Source organism: Curcuma longa, chromosome 8 (assembly GCF_044706935.1).
Source record: "Curcuma longa cultivar G26 ecotype Majalengka, Jawa Barat chromosome 8, ITB_CL_G26_1.1, whole genome shotgun sequence".
Lineage (NCBI taxonomy): Eukaryota > Viridiplantae > Streptophyta > Magnoliopsida > Zingiberales > Zingiberaceae > Curcuma > Curcuma longa.
In genome coordinates, this window is record NC_133868.1 from 8621342 (window position 1) to 8644123 (window position 22782).

The window sequence follows — 22782 nt, forward strand, 5'->3', positions numbered from 1 at the left end:
TCCCCCATCCGTTTCCACGAGACGCGAAATCAATTCAAATACCTCGTGACCAGACAACTTGACTTAGAGAAATTGGGCCAGTGCTATGTTGGGCTATGATACTTGGGCCTCAATTAGTTTCTGTTCTACCATTGTTCTGAAATATATCACACTTTCCCACCAAAACAATAGACAGTTAGTTAGAAGAAGAGAATAGGATTTGATAAATTTCTCAGTTTTGTAGAAAAGGTTCTAATTTCAGGGTCTTGTTCTATAAAATTCACTTTCTCTTTCTTTTTTGATTCCTTTCTTTCCTTTTAACCTACATAGACAATGAAAGACTCACTTAATATCTATATAAGAAATTGAGGAGAGAAGAGAAAGAAGAAAGAAGAAAGAAGAAAGAAACGGGGATATGGAAAAAAAAAAGAACATGTTAAAGGAAGATGTTTCTTTTTTTCTTTCAATAATAATCCCTTAAACCCACCTCTTCATATAAATGTTCTTATAACATGTCAAAACACCAACCCTCAAACCTTTATTATTAAACTATTTGTCCCTGGGGCAATGGTACACCTCTTCATACAAATGTTCTTATAACATGTCAAAACACCAATCCTCAAACCTTTATTATTAAACTATTGATATTAATTGTGTAAATACTCATAAATTAGGTATTCAAGTGCCTTAGCATTTTAGATGAGATTCAACTCTCATTTGGAGTTTAACAATTTTTTTATGGTATTTTCCCCCTTAAAAATTGGTGCCATTATCTACGTTGGTTGCGACATCAACATGAAGAGAGTGGATTCCCTACCACAAGCACAACTATCCATTACATGGCAAATATAACATGACACACTGACACAACTCGAACAAGGTTACTTTTAAGAAATTTGTTGTTTTTGAATTAGGTAGGTAAATTAATGCGGCGAGAGATCGCCGGCGGTAGATGGTTTAGTGGCGGCTCTGCTGCGGGGACGGTCCAGCAGCAGGCGAAGGCAGAGGCTTGGGGCACTGGTAGCACTTGGCGAAGAGGCCAAAGGTGTCCACTTGCCTCACGAAGTTCGTCATGCTCGCCCACCCTCCGAGCCCGAACCCAACGACCATAACCCACCCCACGATGAAGGCGTCCACGATGAACATGGCCGTCCAGCTCGGGAGGAAGAAGGGCGGCTTCTCCGCCGCATTCTGCAAATAAGTAGGAGAGTTCAGTAAGTGTTCGACGAAATGCCGAGCAGAGACAAAACATGGATGGACCTGGCGCGCGGCGGGGGTGCGGTAAGTGAGGATGTGGGCCATGGCGGGGATGATGTAGACGGTGAAGCTGACGAGGAGGGCGCCGACCGCGGAGTTGATGGGGCCGAAGAAAGGGAAGATGATGGCGAGGAACCAGATGGGGACGACGACAGGGAGGCGGGCGACGGCGCGGACGCACATACTTTTGGTGTCGTGCATCCCGATCACCTTTTCCCACACGAAGTATAGCGGCGTGCACGCGAAGCCGAAGGTGATGAACTGGTGGATCAGCATCAGGATCACCGCCGCGTCCCGCCACCTCGACTTGGGGAGCAGCGAGAACGCGTTGGAGTGGTTCAGCAGCTCGTCGCCGAACGCCCAGTACACGGCCGCCGCAGAGGGCAGCGTCAGCGTGAACACGTACAGCGTCGCCAGCAAGTAAATGCACTTGAACTTTTGCGGCTTCCACATCGCGTGCATGATCTCGCTGTCCATACAAGGGAGTCAACCTCGTCCTCTTCGAGTAATAAGTTTTAGACGAGACAAACAAGCACTCACACGGTGACGGCGTGGCCGCCGAAGGTGTAGAGGATGTTGGTGGCGCCGGTGAAGTAGAGCACCAGTTTGGTTGGACCTGAGTGCGTCACGCCGTCCGCCTGCATTATCCAACCCCCAATTTTGTCAACAACAATTAATTGAATGAACAAGCTTATCGAATTGGCTCATGGATCAGTTAATTACCTGTCCGTGGACGATGGCGGCGATGGCGAGGTACCAGGCGGTGTAGGTGGTCATGCCGAGGCCGAGGAAGGACCAGATCCTGTAATTGTGGAAGGAAGGGATGAAGACGGTGGTGGCGCAGCAGGCTCCAAATATGTAGGTCCATGTTCTCTTGTCCAGCCGATCATTGATGTAGTAAATGTTACTGCACCGTCCCAAAACCACCAAATTGATCAAACTTTTTTACAGATACGATTAACAATGAAAATTAAAGAAGAAGTTGAAGTATTACCTGGCACAAGCAATAAGTTGGATAACGGAGCCAAACAGGAGGAAGGTGCAGTTGAAGGCGAGACCGATGGCCTTCCAGTACGGCCCCAGCAGCCCATCCAACACCTCGAACCACTGCATAGTTGATACCAGAGGAAAAGGAGCAGCTCAGTTATTTTAAAATCAATCAATCGTGAAGAGAACTTGGAATTTGCTAACAGTCAGTCTGTCATCGAATCGTTTGAGGTGGAAGAGGATGAGGAGGAATCGATCTCTTGATAAGGTGCAAATTATTGTCGAACGAGGAATTAACCAACACGGGAGAAGAGTGAGAGCAGAAGAGAACAAAACAGGAGACGGAAAGGAAGAAGGGGGCGTGTGCCACCTGGATAACGTGATTCTTGAAGCTGACGTTTTCCTTTTCCTTGCGGGTGCGGTACTCGATGTAGAGGACGCTGATGAGGTACGCCGTCCAGCTTCCGAGGAGCCCGTAGAACAGCTGCAAGATCACCCCCGACAGCATCCCCAGCTGCGAGAACGAGTACGGCAGCGTCAGCAGCACCTGCGCTACCTGCGTTGGATGCAAAAGCATAAATTTTTAGCAAGATCGATCGTTCTGTTTGCAGAACAGAGGTGATGAGATATTAAAGATAGCAACTTGATTAGAGGCGCAGCTGAACCAGGCATCCCAGGCGGAACCACCGTGCCAGAGCAGGTCCTTCATACTGAATCCGTGACCGTCTTCCTCCTTCCCATCGCCGGCGTCCCCTCCGCCGCGGCCACCGCCTTCCTCCGTTTCATTTCCGGAGCTACTAATGCCAGTCGCCGCCACGATGGCGGCCTCCTCCGCTTGCTTCTGAGCCTGCATCTTCTCCTCGCCGAAGAGTTCAAGATCTAACGAACTAACAACGACTCAGACGATAAACTCTCAAGCAGCCCTTGGGTTTTACACAAACGAGGAGCATAAACGCAAGCTGGAGAATTAAAAGCAGCAGAGAATGGAACGGATACCTTGTCACCTTTCCCTGATAACTCAGTTTTGCTGTGGTCGCTGGAGCACTGACGCGGCCGCCGGCCAGCCTTTTAATTAATGCTGCGGAAGGCGGGGCTCAGTAAATGGAGGCGCTCGGAGCTCGAGCAAAGAGGAGGAATCGATTGGTGGTGGCAGGCTTTTGGCCGAAAAATGTACCCGGAAGTCGCTGGGTGGCTCTGGTGCTGGATTTAATGGCGAGATTGAAGAATGATTAAGAACAGAGGAGAGGAGGGAGGCAGAGGCAGAGGCAGAGGCACCGGCAGCGGCAGCAGCAGACGCAGAGAGTGTGCTATTTGATGGGACTCCTGCTGCGGAAATGGTGAGTGAGGTTGTGGGTCCACCCACTCATATCTTAATAAATATGATACCACTATTTTCTATAATTAAATCAGTTAAAATTAGCCAACAATTATTTAATTTTAGAACCATATGATTAGATCAAAATAGTCTCATAATTTGAGGGGGGAAGTATATTTGTAATACTAATTAAATTCATTTAAATTTGTATAATTAATTTATGGGTTTTAACTAGTGTTGAAAGGAGCATGTTCCCTACGTGGAAGACTGCTTTAGAAAAAAAGAAAAAGAATTTAATAATGGATACAACGAGGACCGCAAGGAATCTTTTCCGATGCACGAGAAGACGGAAATTAGCTTTTTGGTTTTGGATCTATATTTTAAAATTTTAAAATTTAATTTTTTTTTAAAAAGTTATTTTTTAAATTTATTTTCTAGAGATGGCATCTATTTTTGCTCACGTTTTGCAAAACAATGCTAGTGATTAAGGTAAATTTCTCATAATGAATGAAAATAAAGATAAGAAATTGGGATAAAGTGAAATTTGGTCTAAATTTTAATTTGAAACTCATGTTTGATTGATTAATGGCGATGAGCTGTACACGCTAATCTGTCTCACGCAATCATTAACTTCACGTTAATTTAATTCGATTCAAACTCGGGCCGGGTTTTCGGGTCAACCCTCTACGACTCGAGATCCGAAGCTGGAAAGAAGACCATGACCATCCAAAACGCTTGCAATTCTTAATTACAATCTTAATCTTGTTTGCTCCTGTCATTCTTGACTAATCTGTCTTCGTTTACTAGATCCGCCACTAATATTTGACCCATATTTTGACGCCTAACACAAGATTTACTCGCCTTAAATCGCGGGTTAATGATAATCCATTCCGGCCACGAGATACAGAAAATGGCGAATCTTTTATGGCAAAAACGCACGTGTAAAAATATATCAATTTCTCGGTGTATTTATGAGTCACAAAAATTGAAAATAAAAAAATATCACGATACAAACGTTAATTATATTTAAATTGTTTAAAATATAATGTGAACAGTTAAATAGTGGGGAAAATATAATATTGTCCCCCAAATTCATGCTCTCGCTTGGTGGAAAAAAACAGGAGAATTACTGTAATTTGAAATGATATTTACTGATAAAATAAATGGTAGAATGGAGTCGAGTAGGTAGCTAATTGTTGGCAATGGCAAGGCATGGGAGCTTGGAGCAGAACATAGTGAAACAATACTTGGCTGGCAAACATCACATCCCCATCAATTCGCATTCAAGAACACTTGTTCATGCATGTTCAGTAACCACCTGACTTTTTACATTTATATATCTGATATAATTAAAAAAATATTGTTTATTTGGATAATATAATTATATACAAAATCTAGACACAGAGTCCATGATTCTTCACTTGTACGCATGGTTAGCCTTCAATTCAAACCCTAAATGATCGTGGCTGCACAACACAACAAGAGGGGGAGACAAGTGCAAGTTCTCAAGCATGCAGAAGCCTCCTCACCTTCACCTTTAATTCTGCTCCACCACCTGAAGTCAAATCCATGTCCCCCGATCCACCCGATCCGGTTCGATTGATCGGTTAACCCGATCAAGAATCGAAGCACCACCGGAGCATTTCCGATTGAATTTGAAGTCACTTTGTGCTTTGTTACTGTTCTAAAGACATCGGATATGTATTTGAAGTAGTGGATGAAAATCGAGAAGTCGTTGAGTGAGTGAGTGTGAAGTGTGAAGTGTAGCATGCACGAACGCCCTAGTTGGTGAGCGGTAATGGGAGACAAAGATGCAGGCATGCCCACCCAACTCCATATATTTTGTTCTCCATATGTCATGTCTAATTAATTTACAGTCCACACTCACCTTTAACTTGTCCCTAATTAAGTGCCTCCACTACATTTGGCAAAGAGACGATGAGAATGAAACCTAATTACAAGGATTAGAAAACTTAGTATATGCCATATCTCCACTTACTATGTTTTTTTTTCCTCATCTTTTTTCATGATTTCATTGACCATTTTGTCATAATGGTTTAGTGGTAGAGTCATCATCAATTATAAAGAATAGTTAGTAAATATTTTAAAGTAATTTCATTTTCATTTGTGATGTTATTTTTATTCTATTCGTCTTCGAAAGATGATCCCCCGACAAATTAAAATGGTTCGAGGTGAAAGGCGAATGATGAGGATGGGAAATGCTCCATTAATTAATTCCTCAAAAAATGGCTTCTCGATTTAATTAATGTCCTTTGGACAAAAAGTACATTATTTTTTGAGCTTTGGGGTGTTCAATTATTGCCAATTTAATTCTGATGTTTGACTGATTTTAGTATAGAATTTTTATTATTATTAATATATGGTTGTGTAAATTTTATTTTTGTCAAGATCATGGATTTAAAGCTTACTTAATGACTCTTTGATATTTCTATTTTAAAAATGTATTTGATCAGCAGGATCTTAATTTGTAGAAGGTTATCGAAAATTAACATTTTTTAAAGACAAATACCCTAATAAATTACAGAAAAATGAGAATCTATTCATCCATCCAAACGACAAAATAAAGGCAAAACGGGTCATCTGAAAGAAGAAAGAATCTAGCTTAGATTTGGTGTCATGTATTCTCCATTCCACATCACAATCACATCTCGTACCACAGTCGCATGCCAATCTCAACCAAGATTCGCGGATCGCTCAAAAAGCTCAATCTGTATGTGGAAAAAACACACAGAATAAGCAAATAAATTAACAAGGAAGTGATTAATTCATTATAACTATTGGTTTTTTTGATTTGATCTCCTAACATTTTTAATCAGAAGCATGAAAAAAAACACTAGTTTTCCATATCGATATGCTCTATCAAAGTTGAATGTGTATATCCTGAAACATTTGAATGCACGCGACCGATCGATCGGCCGATCAGGCAGGCACCCACTGAGACAGTGGCATGTTCGTGCTCCGGCCAGCCATATTCAAGGTGTGGGGTTAGACTTTAACTGGAAGAGCTAAGACAAGAGCAATTGGAAACGGAGGTGGCGTGTACTTGAGTTCCACACTATGGCAGGCAGGTTTCAAAGTCAGGTGGACTATGCTTCCTTCCTTCCCAATCAGAACTAAAGTGGCATTTATCTTTATCTTTTTCTTGTTTTTTTTTCCTTTTGCAAAATAAAAAGTTGGTGTAGATCATAATTAAAGATGATTAAGACCATTGGACAAGAGTGAAGAGACCATCCCACCCGCCCAAGAATTTATGGAGCAAATTGTTTTCTAAACAGTTCTTTAATTAGACATAGGAATGAAGTTAAATGTCTTTAACACAAGTAATTAATGTCATGTATAAGGATCTGGTATCATAAAACATCACAACGAGTTAAAACTTCGTGAGGTAAGAAAATTAGGAACACAATTTGTCACTGAATGAACGAGAAGCAACAAGAAATACAGTGGGGCTCATGATAAAACATGAATATACGCATACAGAACAAGTTCATATGCAAATGGCAATCAGTAAACATCCAAGACCCTTACTAGGTTGGTAGCCTACCTACTGAAATCTGACTCGGTATCAACATGCAACAAAGAGAGGGAGAAAAAAAAGTTGGCATCTTTGGAGAGCTACAACTAGATTATGAACCACTTTAACACAATGACTTTTTTAATAATTCTATCGATCGAACCAACCGATACAATTTTTAGACATTAATACAGTTACGATGTTGACTTCAAGGGAATATGGAGAATGCCTTCAAACAGGTAAAAAAGCAAGGCAATTAAACTGTTTAACCCCAAACTAATCCATGAGTAAGTGTTGACTAATCAACAACCTTTTAGCAACAATATCTATCGACCAATCCATGATCAGCCAAAAATCGCCAAGATTTTCCTTTTTTTAATATCTAAAATGTTATCTGATGCAACAAATTTCTGCATCTTTCAAGAATCTAGCACAACTATTTCTTCACAGTTAAAGAGCACTGTCATCTCGTGTACCATGGCTTGCACTTGCAAACAGCCTAAACCATGAATTGCACAATTTCATACAGATCATAAATAAAATGTCTATGATGATAACCAATGAGAAGAAGAATAAAGTCAACCGTAATGCGCAGTTAGAAATATCCAGCAAACCTATTTCCGAGGATATAATGTACACATGACCTAATCTTAATCTTATAACTTGACAAAGATTTAGGCATAATTCAATAACAAGGATTGAAGCTATAAAGGCATGGATAGTAAAGACTATCTAACTGGGGAAATTATTTGGATATCTCAAACTGTTTATGAGCAACTCAGTGTGAATAAAGAGGTATAGATGAAAATGTTGCCGGTTGTATGGTAAATAAATAATCTCTCTTTGTTGACGAGTGGGTGTCACTTTGACTGGAAGAGATTCGGATATTTTTGATTCTTGAGAAAATTTTCAATAGTGTCAGGAGCCCGACTCCAGCTGGAGAACATTTCCAGACCTTCCTTGTATGAACATGGTCAGTTCTGCAGGGGCAACAACTAATTTCAACCATGCCTGCAGCTCTTCTCCTTCCACCTTCTCCTTTTCTGTTCAGTAAAGCCGGAAACAAACAGAAAATTAGAAGATAAGATTTGTTTTACTTGTGACAATTACAGGCTACACCTTACTAGCATCCATCAAGGTTAGCAAATAAAACTGAAAGGTCATATGATATTATGAATACCATCAAGAAGGGGAAAACACATACATTTTTTATGTTAAAAGGCATAAGTGACAAATCCTTAAAATGGTTTATAGGAAAAATAAAAGGGGAATATCGGATACCGGGGGATGATTATTAAACCCTCATGGTTTACAGAAAAAGGAGGGAATTTATACGTAATTGTTTCTATCATACTAAATCAGCACAAGATATTTGTGCTTCCAGCTAGATCATTTTGTTTATGACTTGAAGTTTGAATCCCTTTCTGACTTCAATCATTCATGAGAACTAATAATTCAAGTATCTGTCAAATTGCTTGTTTGCTTTGGCATTCTGATTTTGCGTAGATGAAAAAAAAAATAAAAAAAAAAGTAGCAACTTGCCGGAGTAAGTCTAAATAATGATGAAGCGACATCAATTTATCAAATTGAGAGAAATTAAGAATTCTCACTGTTTCTTAGGTTTATGGATCAAATTCAATTGTAGGATCTTTAATTCCCCCACTGGTATAGAAAATCATAGTCTCCACAACTGCTTGTGGATGGTAAGAGATTATCATATGTTCATAATGCTTTACTAGCTTGTATAACAAATTTAAGATAAACTATAATTCCTGCCAAATTTAAACAAAAAAAAAAAATCTGCTCAAGGGAGATGCTATCTTCTAATTTATCTCAAGGAAGATATCAATTAGCCACCTAGAAAATCAGAAGGCCATGGTGAACGTCATTTTATATGCTTATTCAAGGGGATAAATTATCAATGCCAGATTAGACCATTGTATATGTTTCATGAAAAAAGAAAGCAAAATCACCTCAAACCCAGATAATTGGAGCTAGTAAACTTAGCAGATTCCAAAAGTTAAAAAAGTATTAAGGTAAGCATGAGAAACCTTCCAGGTAAGCACCAAGACCCTCTACCACAGTTGGATTGGCTCGTACCACAGAAAGAGCAACTTCAAGAGCTGACTGCAGGAATGATTTTACCTCTCGTTGCACAAGGTCAACAAGATGACCCTAAAATTGAATCCCAGTTAATTCTAGCCAATTTACAGCCCAAATGAATATTTAAAAGAGTGAGATAAATAAATAAATAACCTGATCTCTTCCCCAAGGACCAACTCCAGAATCATCTAGGCCACCGTTAGATAATGTTGCCAATGATACTGGACCAATGTTCTGATTAAGTCCATATTCAGCTATAGCCTTGTAAGCCATATCTGTAGCACGTCTAATGTCATCCAGGGCTCCAGTCGACACACGACCTGAGTAGACAACTTCTTCTGCAGCACGCCCACCAAGAAGAGTGACCAAGCGGCCTCGCAATTCATCAATGAAAAGCAAATATCTGTCCTCAGTTGTAGGAGGGATATATGTGAAGCCCAATGCACCCCCTGACCTAGGCAATATGCTCAGTTTCTAAAAGAAGTAGAGTAATTAGAGTTCACATTAGAGCCACCAGAATTCAATAATAGAACATCTAAAACCCCAACCTCCACACATGGTTGCCCAGGAAGAAGTTTTGCAACGGCGGTTCCCACAACTGCATGGCCAGCTTCATGCCGGGCAACAACTGCTTTCTCTCCTCCTTGCAACTTGGTACGTTTCTTCTCTATGCCCTGAGGTCAAAAAAAAAATTTGGCCGTTAAGCAGCATGTATAGAAGATGCTCATAAGTTGACAAAATCTTAACATCCAAACATGCACCAAGGAGTAAGAACCCATTTTATGTTAATGATTTTTAGTTGATGTTTCAAGTCCAGCAGATTGTGAATAGAGATAACATAATCATACTCCTGTTTTCAAGAAGCCATACAAATGGATGAAAAAAATAACCAAGCGATTCCATTCTCTGGATATTGACAACAAACCAGCTGACATACAGTTGGTTCCATTTGCACATTCCAAAGAAATCCTTTGAAAATTTAAAAATATAAGTGGTGGATTGTAATGGAGAGGTAGAATGTCAAAAGACCAACATTATTATGTAATTAAGTGCAGGAACATCATGCTGATATTTCTTCTGAAGAAAACTTATTAAGAGCTCCCACTTTAAGGCAGATTCTTACGTGAGAGAATGATTTATGGGTTGTCATTTGACAAGACAATTCTGGTCAGAAGTAATCTGCTAATAAGTTAATAGATTACCTAAAGGATAAGAAAATAATTTAAAAAATTTTATACAGCTTAAAGGTTAAGATACATATAGAAAATCAAATTCTTGAATAATAAAAGCAGGAGAATTTCCAAGCATGAGGAAATATTCTGTGAAACATGCAGAAGATAAAATGCATCATTCAGTGTCCACCAGAACAAGAGTAAGATATTTGTCACAGGGATAGGCTGACTAGAATAAAGAGACAGAGAGCATAAGACAAGTTTGATCAATTTGAAATAGAAAATAGAATAGAACATACAGCTATTGAACGTTCAACTGCAAGGATAAAATCAATCTTTTCAACAACAATTTTACTTAGTCTTCCAGCTAATAGAGCAGCTTCATTCACCAAATTTGCTAGGTCTGCTCTGCAGAGTGTTTAGTGCCCAAACGTTAACAGTGAAGTAGATAAGTCATTCCAGATAAATGAACTCAAATTACAATACCCAGTGAAACCAGTTGTCATGGATGCAATTTCACTAAGATCTACATCATCGCCTAAAGGAAGTTCCTTTTTGCTGACATGAACCTTTAAAATGGACTCCCTTCCAAGCCTATCAGGAGTTTCCACCTACAATGAAAAACAGAGAAATGATATCCATATTTCAATTGCAATACAATTGTACAAAACTAACTTGGTTATTAGATATCAATATCACATTTAAAGGCAGGCATACTAACCATAACTACCCGATCAAATCTGCCAGGTCGGCGAAGTGCAGGATCCAGCACATCTGCTCTATTTGTTGCGCCAAGGACAATAACAGCAGAGTTGCTATCAAACCCATCCATTTCCTAGAAAAACAAAGAGGAAGAACAAAAAAATATAAGAAAAAGTTTATAGCAGTAAATGATTAGCAAGAACAGCCAGCTCTAATTGCCCTACAGTAAGTAGCTGATTGAGAGTTTGCTCTCGTTCATCATTGCTGACTATGCGATATCGACCATCACGGCTTTTTGCAACAGCATCTATCTGCATGAGCAAAAAATAATATTAGCATTTATTGCTCTACATACTTTGTAAACACTAGATGCTGATTGAAAGTGCAACAAATAATTTTTTATCACCTCATCAATAAAAATTATTGATGGTGCTTCTTTCTTTGCCCGGGCAAAGAGATCTCTCACTCGAGAAGCTCCCATACCAACATATAATTCTACAAATTCACTAGCTGAACAACTTATGAAGGGTACTTCAGCTTCTCCAGCTACAGCTTTTGCCAACAGTGTCTTGCCTGTTCCAGGCAGACCTACCTGTAAAAAGTCCCTCAATATATAATTTTAGTGATGAAAAATATTTTTTAAAAATAAAATTCATTACAATAACTTCAATTGCCACTCACCAATAAGACTCCTCGAGGTGGCCGTGCTCCTAGGCGTATATATCTGTCTGGGTTTCTAAGAAATTCCTAGCAATGGGCAAGCAGAAAAATATTTTATTATTAGATCCTGCTGTAACCATGAACAACCAAAAAAGAACACTTTGCCCACTTTTGGCATACCACAATTTCTTCCAGCTCCTCCTTTGCTTCATCAACACCAGCTACATCAGCAAAAGTGACTGCGTCAGTATGTTCAGGTGTTTTAGCACTACCTGAATTTGATGCCTTCCTGTTTCTCAACTGGCCAGCTGTAGGCTGAAGAGGAAAATTAGCATCAGATAAGTTCAAGGGTGATCAATTCGATTAAAATACAGTGAACCAGCACATACCTGGGAAAAGCTTAGTTTAAAGTTATTAAAAGCACCCACCAGCAAAGCAATGTAGAAGAGAGAAATCTGCAGAAAAAACAGTTCTTTTATCAGGAACTTTACCGTCAATAAATTCCTAAATTCACTGTCACTGTGTTTTTTTTAGCATAATTTGCAGATATTGAGTAGACAATATGGCTAATGATTTTATTCATAAATTCAAAGTACTTCAGGCCATCCTATTCTCTTTTCTCTGAGTTACAAAAAGTGAAGGAACCGTGTGGAGCACATGGATTCAGTCATTTCTTTTTATGTAAATGGTCATTGGAACTTTAGAATCTAAAGAGACACAAGCACTTTGATGGTGGTGTTCTATATTGAAACACATATTGAAAGCAGATAATTCAGTAACTAACTAAAATTGATTTTGCTTGTATATTCATTGAGGACATGCAAATATGAATGCTTCAAATTTAGTTCAAGAGATGATAAATACTTTTGATATGTAGATGTGCTCATGATAAGGTGGCATACATAGAACACAATCTTATGCAAAGAGATCGACTAAGAACTCAACCCTAATAATGTAGCTAAGAACTCATTCCTAACAGTGTAAATTTGCATTTTTTCACATGCCTCATACATCAAGTGAGATTCAGAAACTTAAATGCTTACCATCACAGAGTTTAGGAAACTCCCATTGCGCTTATCTGGTGAGCCAAACTCAACTTGGTTCTCCAGCATCTTCTCATAGGGAGTCTTTATATCAGCCGGGCGAGTGGTGGTGTATACTATTTTCTTTGTCGGGGCCATGCTCCTGATAAGAGCTTCTGCCTCCAGTGCTCGATTCTCCCTTCCAACATCGGCCTCCGTGCTCGCAGGATCCTGTCGCAACCGGAACAATATGTGCACACCATCCACCTCGACTTTCTGCACCTGGTCATTATTTATCTTGCTCATGAAATCGCTGAAGGGCACGCTTACATACGTAGTAGGGGGCCTAGGCTCTGATCCAGGAAGAGGAATCCCGGGCCGCAGTAACCGCATGGCGAACATGACGATGCCCAGCTGAAAGAGAAGGGCGCTAATCTCTTGAGCAGGTATGATTGGCTTCCACTGCCATCTGCCGCCCTTCAACCAGCGGTTCTTCCACTTGTTCTCTCGGCGGGGTGAAGAAGACGAAGACGAAGACGAAGATGAAGACGCCGAAGAAGAAGATGACTGAGATGTCGAAGGTGAGGAATGGGAAGCGACCTTCTTGACACCTTGGCTACTGCCCTGCGAACTCTCTGCGTTGCTATCGCTGGAGCTGGCGTTCGAGCCGTTACCCTGCTCAGCAGAACTGCTAGCTCGGACGCCGAAAGCCGCACCTCTCCTCCGACGCGTCAGGAGAACGCCCAACGCATCCAGCCCCTCTCCCAACGCCCAGCCCATGCTTCCATGAGATAGGGAAGAAAAAGCGTGACCACGGAAGCGGCTCCTCCGGCCAAATCGACCGGTATCCGCCACCACTGCGAGCTCCCGCGATAGGCAAGCGAGGACGATCGACCGGTTGCGCAATTCCCTGGGTACGGTCTGCTTACCGAATTTGGGATAGTAAAGACCGCGGGGAGCCAAGGACTCGATCGCCGCGGCAGCAGCCATCTGTCGATCAATCGAGCAGGAAAAGACTGGAATTGTACAGATTACGAAACCCTAGCAAAGTAAGAACAGATTGCGTTATTTCCAGGAGGGGGAAAAAATGAGGTTTTTATTTTCATTTGATCGACGATGAGAGCGGAGGCGGATGTGGGCCATGCGGCGGTGCATATCCATCGGCGTCGGGGGGATAACAAATATTAGACACATGCTTTATCGACGAGTGTGAATCTTAACCCAAGCATTGCAGGGAGATCATTGGCGAGATGCATGGGTCCCGAAAGTGACTGTAAATTGTGTTTTACCAATTATGGGGGACATGGAATATAAATATGAAGAGAAGAAACTCACAATTCGGGTGAGTCCACGTGTAGAAGAAGGCGGTCAACTCAAGAGATATTTGCTTGGTTAATGGTTACTGCGAAATGAGGGATTTCATAAGCCCAATTAAGGATCAGACATGAGCTTCAATCTGAATTTAATAGGTTAAACATATCATTTTAGTTACGTTTCAATCTGTTTAAGATTTGATCGTGTTGGAGTCGCATGTTTTGACTCACAACATTACATGACTCGTATTAGTATTACTATTACCACCTCGAGTTTAATTTTAATTACCTAAAGGAGGCACGTGCTAATCTCATTTTTATTATTATTATTATCCATCAACCCACTCACGGCAACTCATACCAACCATTTATTGACAATCGAAGCCTGCGTCGGCGAGGCCCGGCCTAATCCGGCTCACGTACTTCAAAAACAGGTAAGTCAATGATCCGGCCCGACCCACATACTCAAAATATATAAAATAAAGAAAATGTTTGATTTAAAAAAAATAAATTTCTTATAAAAAAATCATAAAATATATACTGTTTTTTTGGAAACATTTAGGGGAGGTTTGGTTGGAGAGTATAGTTAATAATTTAATAATTTTGGTTATCTATTGAAGATTATTAAACGTTATTTGATTCAGGTATGATTAATTCTCAAATAATATAGCATCATCGTTATATCAATAAATGAGTTATAATTCATGAACATAATTACTTTGACAGCATAGGTTTTCTATGATTCTTAAGATTAACGAAATTTTTATTCATGATTATTCTCCAATTTTAAAACCTAATTAATTGAAATATACCTAAAACCTAATTAAAATTGAATTAATTAGTTCAATAAATTTTAATTTAAATACTTATAAATTTAAAAGAGATAATTTATTTTAAATTTTAAAAATAAAATTAATAAATTATATTTATTAATTTAATAAATTATTTATTAAAATAATTATTTTAATAAACTATTTTATTAAAATATATAAAAATTAATTTTAAATTAAAAAATAAAATTAATGAATTATATTTATTAATTTAATAAATTATTTTATTAAAATAATTATTTTAACGAATTACTTTATTAAAATATATATACATTTATTTTAAATTTAAAAAAAAAATAAAATTAATGAATTATATGTATTAATTTAATGAAATATTTTATTAAAATAATTATTTTAATAAATTTTTTTTATTAAAAATATATAAATCTATTTTAAATTTTAAAAAATTCAAATAAAACATATTTATTTATTTTTATATATTATCAAATTATTATCATTATTAATATTAATATTATTACTTTAATTTAATTTATTTTAAAAATAAATTAAATAAAAAATAATATAGTAAATATTAAATTAATTATGTTTTATTTTTTAAAATAAATAAATTGAATCAAATAATATTATATTATATTTTATATTTCATAATTTTAGTTATGTGATGAACAGATAATCATATTCAAAATTATATATAATAATTTAAACTAAATATATTCTTATATTATTTTTAAAAAAAATATATAAACCCAATTGGCCCGAGGTTGGCATGGTTGAACTAGGCTTGAGGTTAACCTCAAGTAAATTATGTGAAAAAAAGAAGAAAAATAGTATGTCTATGGGCAGTGGGCACCTAACAAAGAAAACAAATTCTTTTACAATCTTTTTAAATAAATATTTTGTCACAAAAGCGGAACCTAAGTTTTGTCACAAAAGCGAATCCAGTCAATTTTTACTTTTTTAAAAGTAAAAAAAATAATATTAGCATGTATGGATAATCTTTCAGCGGCTGTTATTACACAGTCAACATTCTTTTTCTAACATTACAATCATTGATAGGGAAACGAATAAGCTCGTAAATAAATTAACTCAAAAAGAAAAGCATAATTTATGTGGACTAAACGCAGTATCATTCGACAACGGAATCTATCCGTATCTTAGTCACATCATCGTTATCAATATTTATCTTTTAAAAAATAATGTGAAGGGACATTTTAAAATTAATTAAATTTTAGAGGCATTTTAATAAAAAATTATCCTAATTAATCGTTTCCTAACTTTTCCACCGAAGCCGCGCTGCGTGCTGGCCGCCGCTTCCGATTTCCTCTGCTTACTGTATAATGCAACAGTGGCCTGCGTCGTCACCACCCGATGCCGGTGGAGATGGCGAGATCTCCGCTCCGCCGCTCTTTTTTCTCACGACTCCGTGTCCAATTCGACCTCGTCGTCTCACACCGCCAAACTATCCGCCAATGCATGTAACTTTGGTTCCGCCTGTTTTTGCTTCCTCCATTTCGCTTTCCTTTCTAGGGTTTTTTTTATTCTCTTTGATTTGGAAGGTTTGCTCCTTTCTTTGTTTTCGCGCGGTGGGGGACCGGTATTAAAGGATTCGAGATTGGTTGTGGATCCCACGCCCGCATTCTTTATCTCCGCCGCCACGGCCTCGTCCCATTTTTGTGTGGACGAAGGACGACCAGGAACCCCGCTTCTACTGGGAGGCAGCAGAGAGGAGTCGGAAAACAGGCGATGATGGTTGGTGCCGGCGACGAGGAGAACGGCCGGCATGACGGCCAGACAAGGATCGATGTGTCGGACGAGACGGCGCATCAGATTAGCACCGGTAAATGATCACCTTTTACACTTGTTCGATCTTGTAATCCGCAGGATGGACTTGGTCGTGTTGTTTCTTTCATGCCATTGCTTTTTTTTTTTTTAAATTTGTCGCATTTCTGATTTGGTGATACCTTGCAAATCGTTTGTGTTTTACATTCCGTTTTCCTGTTTCTGTGTTTCTTATTTGTGGTAATGGTATGATGAAGTTACCCTAAATTGTATCCTTCATTCTTCTTCATCATTAAGAGTCAATATCTCAGGAAAGAATAACACAAGACTTCATGCTAGAAACAAACACCCTCGTATCTCAACGTTATCAGCACATCTCAGCAGTCTGCCATAGATTTAATTAATCAAGATCAACGATTCTAAAAGCAGATATAACTTTATAAGTAACTCCATCTACAACCTCAATAGCTCACATCATGTATTAGAAAGAAAAGCATTAGATGGTTGCGTCATGTATCAGAACCCTGCAGCTGAACTTGATTTCAATTTTTCTTTGCCTTGGTGAAATTTGAATCCTTGATCTTTTGATAAATAAATAAACAATTAGCTAACTAGACAACTTAATACTTGTGATGCGGTTAATATGTTGGAGATTCATCCTCAGTTTCTCTCCTGATGTTGTCAAGGCCTTCTTTTAAAGACAAACAGACAAAAAGAGATGAAAGTAGTAAGAGAAGCATAACATGAGAAGGCAACCCCGATCAACATATCTGTGGAAAGGACAAACTGACTTTTTTTAATTGTTGAAGGATGAAATTTGAAGTAAGTAAAATAAATCTAATAGGCTCCAGAAATGAATGATGCACAAAAGAGAATTCAAAAAGTTTGAGAAACTTGGTGTCTTTAAATTACTACATCCAATAACTGGAAACAGAAGAAATAATGGTATTGGAGTTCCCGTTTCTTAGTGAGATCCTGTTCTGAAACAAGAGCATGGAGATGGAATTTCACTGCACCTAAAAAAACCAAGGGAAGTAGACACCTTTCTGTTATTCTAACTTTATGTTCTCATAATGTTGTTCCAAGTTGCAAGAGTATCATTTGTGCAGTGTGTTGCAGTCAGTAAATGCAAGGTTGATTGCAAATTTATTCTCCAACATTATGCTATTCTTTCTTTATTGTTACAACTAACGTTCTTCTTTTGCATCTATGCTGGATTTCAGATCCTTGGTACCAAGTTGCATTTGTGCTCACGACAGGAATAAATAGTGCTTACGTCTTAGGTTATTCTGGATCAATAATGGTTTCATTAGGTTGGGTAGCTGGTGCAACTGGTTTACTTTTAGCAGCTGCAATGTCCCTCTATGCTAATATTCTTGTTGCCCGTCTCCATGAGGTTGGTGGAAAGCGTCATATTAGATACAGAGATCTTTCTGGTTATATATACGGTAATCACAATAACCTTTTGCATTCTTTTTGTGTTGTTTCTAAAAGTTACCACAATTACTTCCATGATTCAGTTTTTGGTGTAGAAATTGTGGTGGAGTGTCCTATCTATTTCTGTATGCAAGTTATATAACTTGTACTTTTTGCTCGGATGGTGGTGTAAATTTCCTGAAGTTTAGTTTGATCTCTTTTTTTGGGCGGCATATGGCAGGTAGGAAAACTTATTATCTTACATGGGCGTTGCAATATGTTAACCTTTTCATGATCAACATTGGATACATCATTCTGGCTGGGCAAGCTTTAAAGGTGAGATGTTTACCTTGATCTTGTTGATCACAGTGTTAAAAATCATTATGGTATAATAATTTATCCAGTATTTTCTATGATTCATGTTAAGGGTTTAGATATTAGATTCTTTAGAAACACGACTTCCTATTTTATTTGAGTACTGGTCTTTTGCATACCTCCTTGTTTTGACCTCCTTTATTCATTCTGCAGGCTACTTACGTGCTTTATAGGGATGATGGTGTTTTGAAGCTACCCTACTGTATAGCCATAGCTGGGTTGGTTTGTGCATTTTTTGCCTTTGGCATACCACATTTATCAGCTCTTGGAGTTTGGCTGGGCTTTTCAACATTCTTGAGCTTCATTTATATCATTGTTGCTTTTGTGCTTTCTCTTAGGGATGGTACTGCTATCTACCTTGACCTGTTCAAGCTTCCATTAACTGCCTCTATTATCTTAAATCTATCTAGGTCTCCTTCTACATTGAAATAAAGAAAATATTCTCAAGAATTACATTTGTATATTACTTGGATGTGAACAGAAGGGAGGATTGCAAAAAGCACCAAGAATATTTGTCGATAATTAGGAGTTATAGTTTATGACGCAATTGCAAACATCGTAGCCTGTGATCTATTGAGTTACTCATGATGTGAATTTTTTAATCTCTTATTCCACATCAACTAAATAATATTTATAGCCATTTATAGAGTTCAACAAAGGCTCATATCCACGTAGCTAATTCCAAATAGTTGGATTGGCATGGGTTGATGATGATTATTGAAAAATGAGTTTGACTGGTTATAATGGAAATGAGCTATTGGAGTCACTACTCTCACGTGCCCCTTTGGCTAATATGGTTTTTTGAGGTTTTAATACTGTCAACCATTCTTTTTGGGTTACCAACAATTGCTTGGCCTTAGTGGTAAGTGAGTTAAATCTGAATGCCTTTTGACCAAAGGTCAGAAATTTGCATTCATATAATGACTCTATTGGGAGAGGTTTGACCTTGTGACTCCTGTCCCTGAATGTCCTGAATGGGAATAGTTTTGCATTTAACTTGGTCTGGAGATACTTTGTTGTCATGATACAAGAAAAGATTGTTTGTGTTGTAAAAGTTAGAAAACTGCATATTCAAAAGTCAGTATACAAGAGATAAGAAAAGGAAAAAAAAAGGTTTGGAGAAATATTAAATTTTAAAAAAATACTGTCTGAGAACATTAGATTTAGCCCAATTGGAGGATACAAGGAGAAAATTAGATTAAGATAGTATGACCATGCTCAAAGACTACCAATAGTAATTTAGGACATATATCAGTAGTAGATGATAGTTTGCTGAGGATCAAAAGATTTAGAACCTTTTTTTTGCAAACTCTTAAAATTTTTTAGTCTCCTTTTTATGCTTCTTTTTGCAGAAAGCATAGTGTTGATCACCAAGAATTCATTATCTCTGGATAGTGAAAATGCATGCAGATTACCTTTTTACTAGGAAAATATTTTCTAGCATGAAATACTATTCCAAGAAAGTGTAAGTAAACAAAAAAAATTATGACTGCAAACATTCATGGACAATTTTCATTATTATTGTATGAAATGAATTTATTTTTGAAAGAGGAATTGCCATTCGTCTTTTAACCAAATAATTATTTTTTCCTAGAATGAAATACTGATTCCAACAAAGTGCAATGAAAACAAAAAAATGACGACTTCATGCATTCTTAGGGTTCTTCGTTATTATCCTATGCAATGAATATAAGTAGTTATTTGATACCTAATGATTGAAGTTTGATGCGCTTGATATATATTTATGTCATCCTTTGTATTTGATAAAAGAATCAGATCGAAAAAGCACCTACGCAGTGATATACTTTTTTTTCACTTTTTCTCCTTTTGCCATTCATGCACAGTTTCATAAAGTTTAAAGGAGAGGAGAGCTATAATCCATACAATTTCTTGTACAGTTCATATTTTCTGTTTATAACCTTACGCATTTCAAGTATATATTCTGCTTCTATTCTGCACCGGCAATTTGTGTCAAAATAAACTGTCTAAAGGTATAGTTTATTGATTATTCATATATTTTCTCATAACAGGAATTAATTCTCCTGCTCGAGATTACAACATTCCAGGATCACATACCAACAAGATTTTCAGTTTTATTGGTAGTGCTGCCAGTCTTGTTTTTGCTTACAACACAGGCATGCTTCCAGAGATTCAGGTGAGTGATTCGAGTTGTAGACCTCCTGCATTAAGAACAGGTAGCAGTATACATATTTGGAGTCAAAGTTTCATGTATTTCTCATCACGAAAGTCTGAGTGGCTGAAGCTGAAAATTGCTGAAACATAATACTCTTGCCCACCTTGTTGTTTAGAACTAAGCAGATCATTTCTTTTAATATTGTTGAGGATGTTGCTTTATTGAAAAACCTTCTGGGATATTTGCTGGATTGGAAAATCATAGTTGTGTTGAGCGTATGTTTCGGCCAAATTCTTGTTGAAGAAAACAAGAGGGCTAAGGATGGCTAGTTGGCAACACTTAACGAATACATGAATGAAGGGGGTTATATATATTTGTCTCAAATAATTGGGGCTAACACAACCTAACAACCTAATGATGATATGATGCAAGTTTCATTGGTGCATTTTGGCCTTGCTTCATGTGTTCCACGTATTTTTATTACTTTTAATTCACATATTTGGTTCTACAGTTCTTTCTTCTGATTTGATGAGTTGAAACAAACAAAGCGGAGTGTTGTGCAAATATAACAGAAGGACTAACTCAATGATGGAATAAATTTTATGTAGCCAACCCCAATCAGCACTCATGACCTGTTGTTGTTGTTGTTCTGGCAATTCTTTCAACACATGTTTCCTATGAGGATGGCAATGACAAAGATTTGTAGGCGTTCACAGCTTTTCCTGTGAATTCAATGACAATAAATAACACTACTTAACCTTGATTCATTTGCTGTTCTAGAATTTCTCTTACACAATTTGTTGGGGTTATTCTTCATAAAAATGTTAGCCTTATTTTCAGAGGTAGAATTCTCTCATGCTTATGTTTCGCATTGCTGTAACGTGCATGTCCATGCATCCCATAATGTATGCTTTGGAACTACTTTTCTCACTGATTCTGATATTTATATCAGGCAACAATAAGACCTCCTGTCATCAGAAATATGGAGAAAGCTCTTTGGTTTCAGTTTGTAGTAGGTGGCTTGCCACTATATGCTGTTGTTTTCATGGGCTACTGGGCTTATGGATCCTCTACATCGACATATCTACTAAATAGTGTCAACGGCCCAAGTTGGTTGAAGGCAATTGCAAACATTGCAGCCTTTCTTCAGACAGTTATTGCCTTGCATGTACTTCCCTCAAACTTAATTATGTTCTCTTATTCTTTAGATCACTTACATTTAATACTTCTTTAAGGAAAAACATTTCGCTATTGATCACTGTTAAGGAGTTCTCTAAATGTTAACGAATAATCTAGATGTCTGTTAATGGCATCTTGATAATGATAATATAGATTGACTGATTACTCCTTTGTTCTGGTTACCTCAACCATCATTAATTTGCAAACTCAAATAATTCATGACATTTTCATAACTGAATTTATGGTTTAGATCCTTCCTTTTCTACTTGGCAGCTGCTAACTGAGAGTTTTTGTCAGATATTTGCAAGCCCGATGTACGAGTTCTTGGACACAAAGTATGGAAGAGGGAAAGGGAATGCCTTCTCCTTCTACAACCTTTCTTTTCGAGTCCTGGTGAGAGGGGGCTACCTCACTGTAAGCACTTTAGTGGCTGCTCTGCTTCCTTTTATCGGAGACTTCATGAGCCTCACTGGCGCTCTGAGCACATACCCACTCACATTCGTTCTTGCAAACCACATGTACTTGAAGATCAAGAAGAACAAACTTTCCACCCCTCAAAAGACTTGGCATTGGCTAAACGTCGTTGTGTTTAGTGGCTTAGCCATAGCTGCGGCAATTGCAGCTCTAAGGTTCATTGCTCTTGATTCCAAAACATATCATCTCTTTGCAGATCTCTGAGTTTTACTTGGGACTTTGTATCACTTGATTCATCAACTGTACAAGTTGTATTTGAGTTCCTTACTAGATCAGCCCGAGTAGGTCATGTAAGAATAAAATAACAGATGATGATGGCCATTTGCTCGATAAATCTTATGTTGCATAATTGAAGCCAAATTAAACATATTGTTCTTTTTTGGTGCTGCTAAACATATCGGCTGCTGCAGGAGCAACTACCAATCTTACGTTAATCCTTGTTATGAAAACTGACTTAGACTAATATAATGATTTATCAACAGAACTATTTTAATACCATCAGATTAGCATGTATTTTCATAATCAGTTTGTAGAATCAGTCTTTGCTTAAATTTTTATTTAAATTGATAAAAAAAAATAGCATTTTGGA

The 22782-nt window shown here is 37.8% G+C and overlaps 3 protein-coding genes across 5 annotated transcripts; 1 reads left to right on the top strand and 2 right to left on the bottom strand.

The window, feature by feature from the left end:
- Positions 1 to 775: 775 nt before the first annotated feature.
- On the bottom strand, positions 776 to 3491 carry LOC141832924 (auxin transporter-like protein 2). Of its 3 annotated transcripts, none has more exons than XM_074720289.1 (8): positions 3228 to 3491; positions 2867 to 3102; positions 2594 to 2779; positions 2231 to 2343; positions 1960 to 2143; positions 1777 to 1874; positions 1240 to 1705; positions 776 to 1170 (listed from the first exon to the last, which is right to left on the bottom strand). In XM_074720289.1, exons 2-8 carry the CDS (start codon positions 3074 to 3076, stop codon positions 937 to 939), a joined length of 1491 nt encoding a protein of 496 aa, XP_074576390.1. In that variant the 5' UTR covers positions 3077 to 3102; positions 3228 to 3491; the 3' UTR covers positions 776 to 936. The 3 variants fall into 3 exon arrangements, with proteins under 3 accessions (XP_074576390.1, XP_074576388.1, XP_074576389.1); XM_074720287.1 differs by having other exon boundaries at positions 3220 to 3491; XM_074720288.1 differs by having other exon boundaries at positions 2867 to 3110; positions 3220 to 3491.
- A 4109-nt stretch (positions 3492 to 7600) lies between these two features.
- LOC141833595 (ATP-dependent zinc metalloprotease FTSH 7, chloroplastic-like) lies at positions 7601 to 13853 on the bottom strand. The gene is made up of 13 exons (XM_074721072.1): positions 12754 to 13853; positions 12100 to 12165; positions 11891 to 12025; positions 11732 to 11797; positions 11457 to 11642; positions 11275 to 11361; positions 11070 to 11183; positions 10835 to 10959; positions 10648 to 10756; positions 9725 to 9850; positions 9330 to 9650; positions 9125 to 9248; positions 7601 to 8116 (listed from the first exon to the last, which is right to left on the bottom strand). Exons 1-13 carry the CDS (start codon positions 13720 to 13722, stop codon positions 7992 to 7994), a joined length of 2553 nt encoding a protein of 850 aa, XP_074577173.1. The 5' UTR covers positions 13723 to 13853; the 3' UTR covers positions 7601 to 7991.
- A 2334-nt stretch (positions 13854 to 16187) lies between these two features.
- Positions 16188 to 22546, top strand: LOC141833410 (putative proline transporter 2). The gene is made up of 8 exons (XM_074720840.1): positions 16188 to 16311; positions 16393 to 16673; positions 17839 to 18063; positions 18273 to 18367; positions 18560 to 18749; positions 20437 to 20561; positions 21493 to 21708; positions 22017 to 22546. The coding sequence occupies exons 1-8, from the start codon at positions 16205 to 16207 to the stop codon at positions 22395 to 22397; spliced, it is 1620 nt and encodes a 539-aa protein (XP_074576941.1). The 5' UTR covers positions 16188 to 16204; the 3' UTR covers positions 22398 to 22546.
- Positions 22547 to 22782: the final 236 nt, after the last annotated feature.

Bases quoted from the DNA above. Each gene is read 5' to 3' on its own strand.
- LOC141832924 (XM_074720289.1), bottom strand. From the start codon at position 3,076: ATGCAGGCTCAGAAGCAAGCGGAGGAGGCCGCCATCGTGGCGGCGACT. The intron at 2,780-2,866 runs GTTGCTATCTTT...CATCCAACGCAG, and splicing joins TCAGCTGCGCCTCTAATCAA to GTAGCGCAGGTGCTGCTGAC. The intron at 1,171-1,239 runs GTCCATCCATGT...ACTTATTTGCAG, and splicing joins GCACCCCCGCCGCGCGCCAG to AATGCGGCGGAGAAGCCGCC.
- LOC141833410 (XM_074720840.1), top strand. From the start codon at position 16,205: ATGCCGGTGGAGATGGCGAGATCTCCGCTCCGCCGCTCTTTTTTCTCA. The intron at 16,312-16,392 runs GTAACTTTGGTT...TTGATTTGGAAG, and splicing joins CAAACTATCCGCCAATGCAT to GTTTGCTCCTTTCTTTGTTT. The intron at 18,750-20,436 runs GTACTGCTATCT...TTCTCATAACAG, and splicing joins TGTGCTTTCTCTTAGGGATG to GAATTAATTCTCCTGCTCGA.
- LOC141833595 (XM_074721072.1), bottom strand. From the start codon at position 13,722: ATGGCTGCTGCCGCGGCGATCGAGTCCTTGGCTCCCCGCGGTCTTTAC. The intron at 11,798-11,890 runs GTATGCCAAAAG...GCCCATTGCTAG, and splicing joins AGGAGCTGGAAGAAATTGTG to GAATTTCTTAGAAACCCAGA. The intron at 11,362-11,456 runs GTGATAAAAAAT...TTGCTCATGCAG, and splicing joins CAATAATTTTTATTGATGAG to ATAGATGCTGTTGCAAAAAG.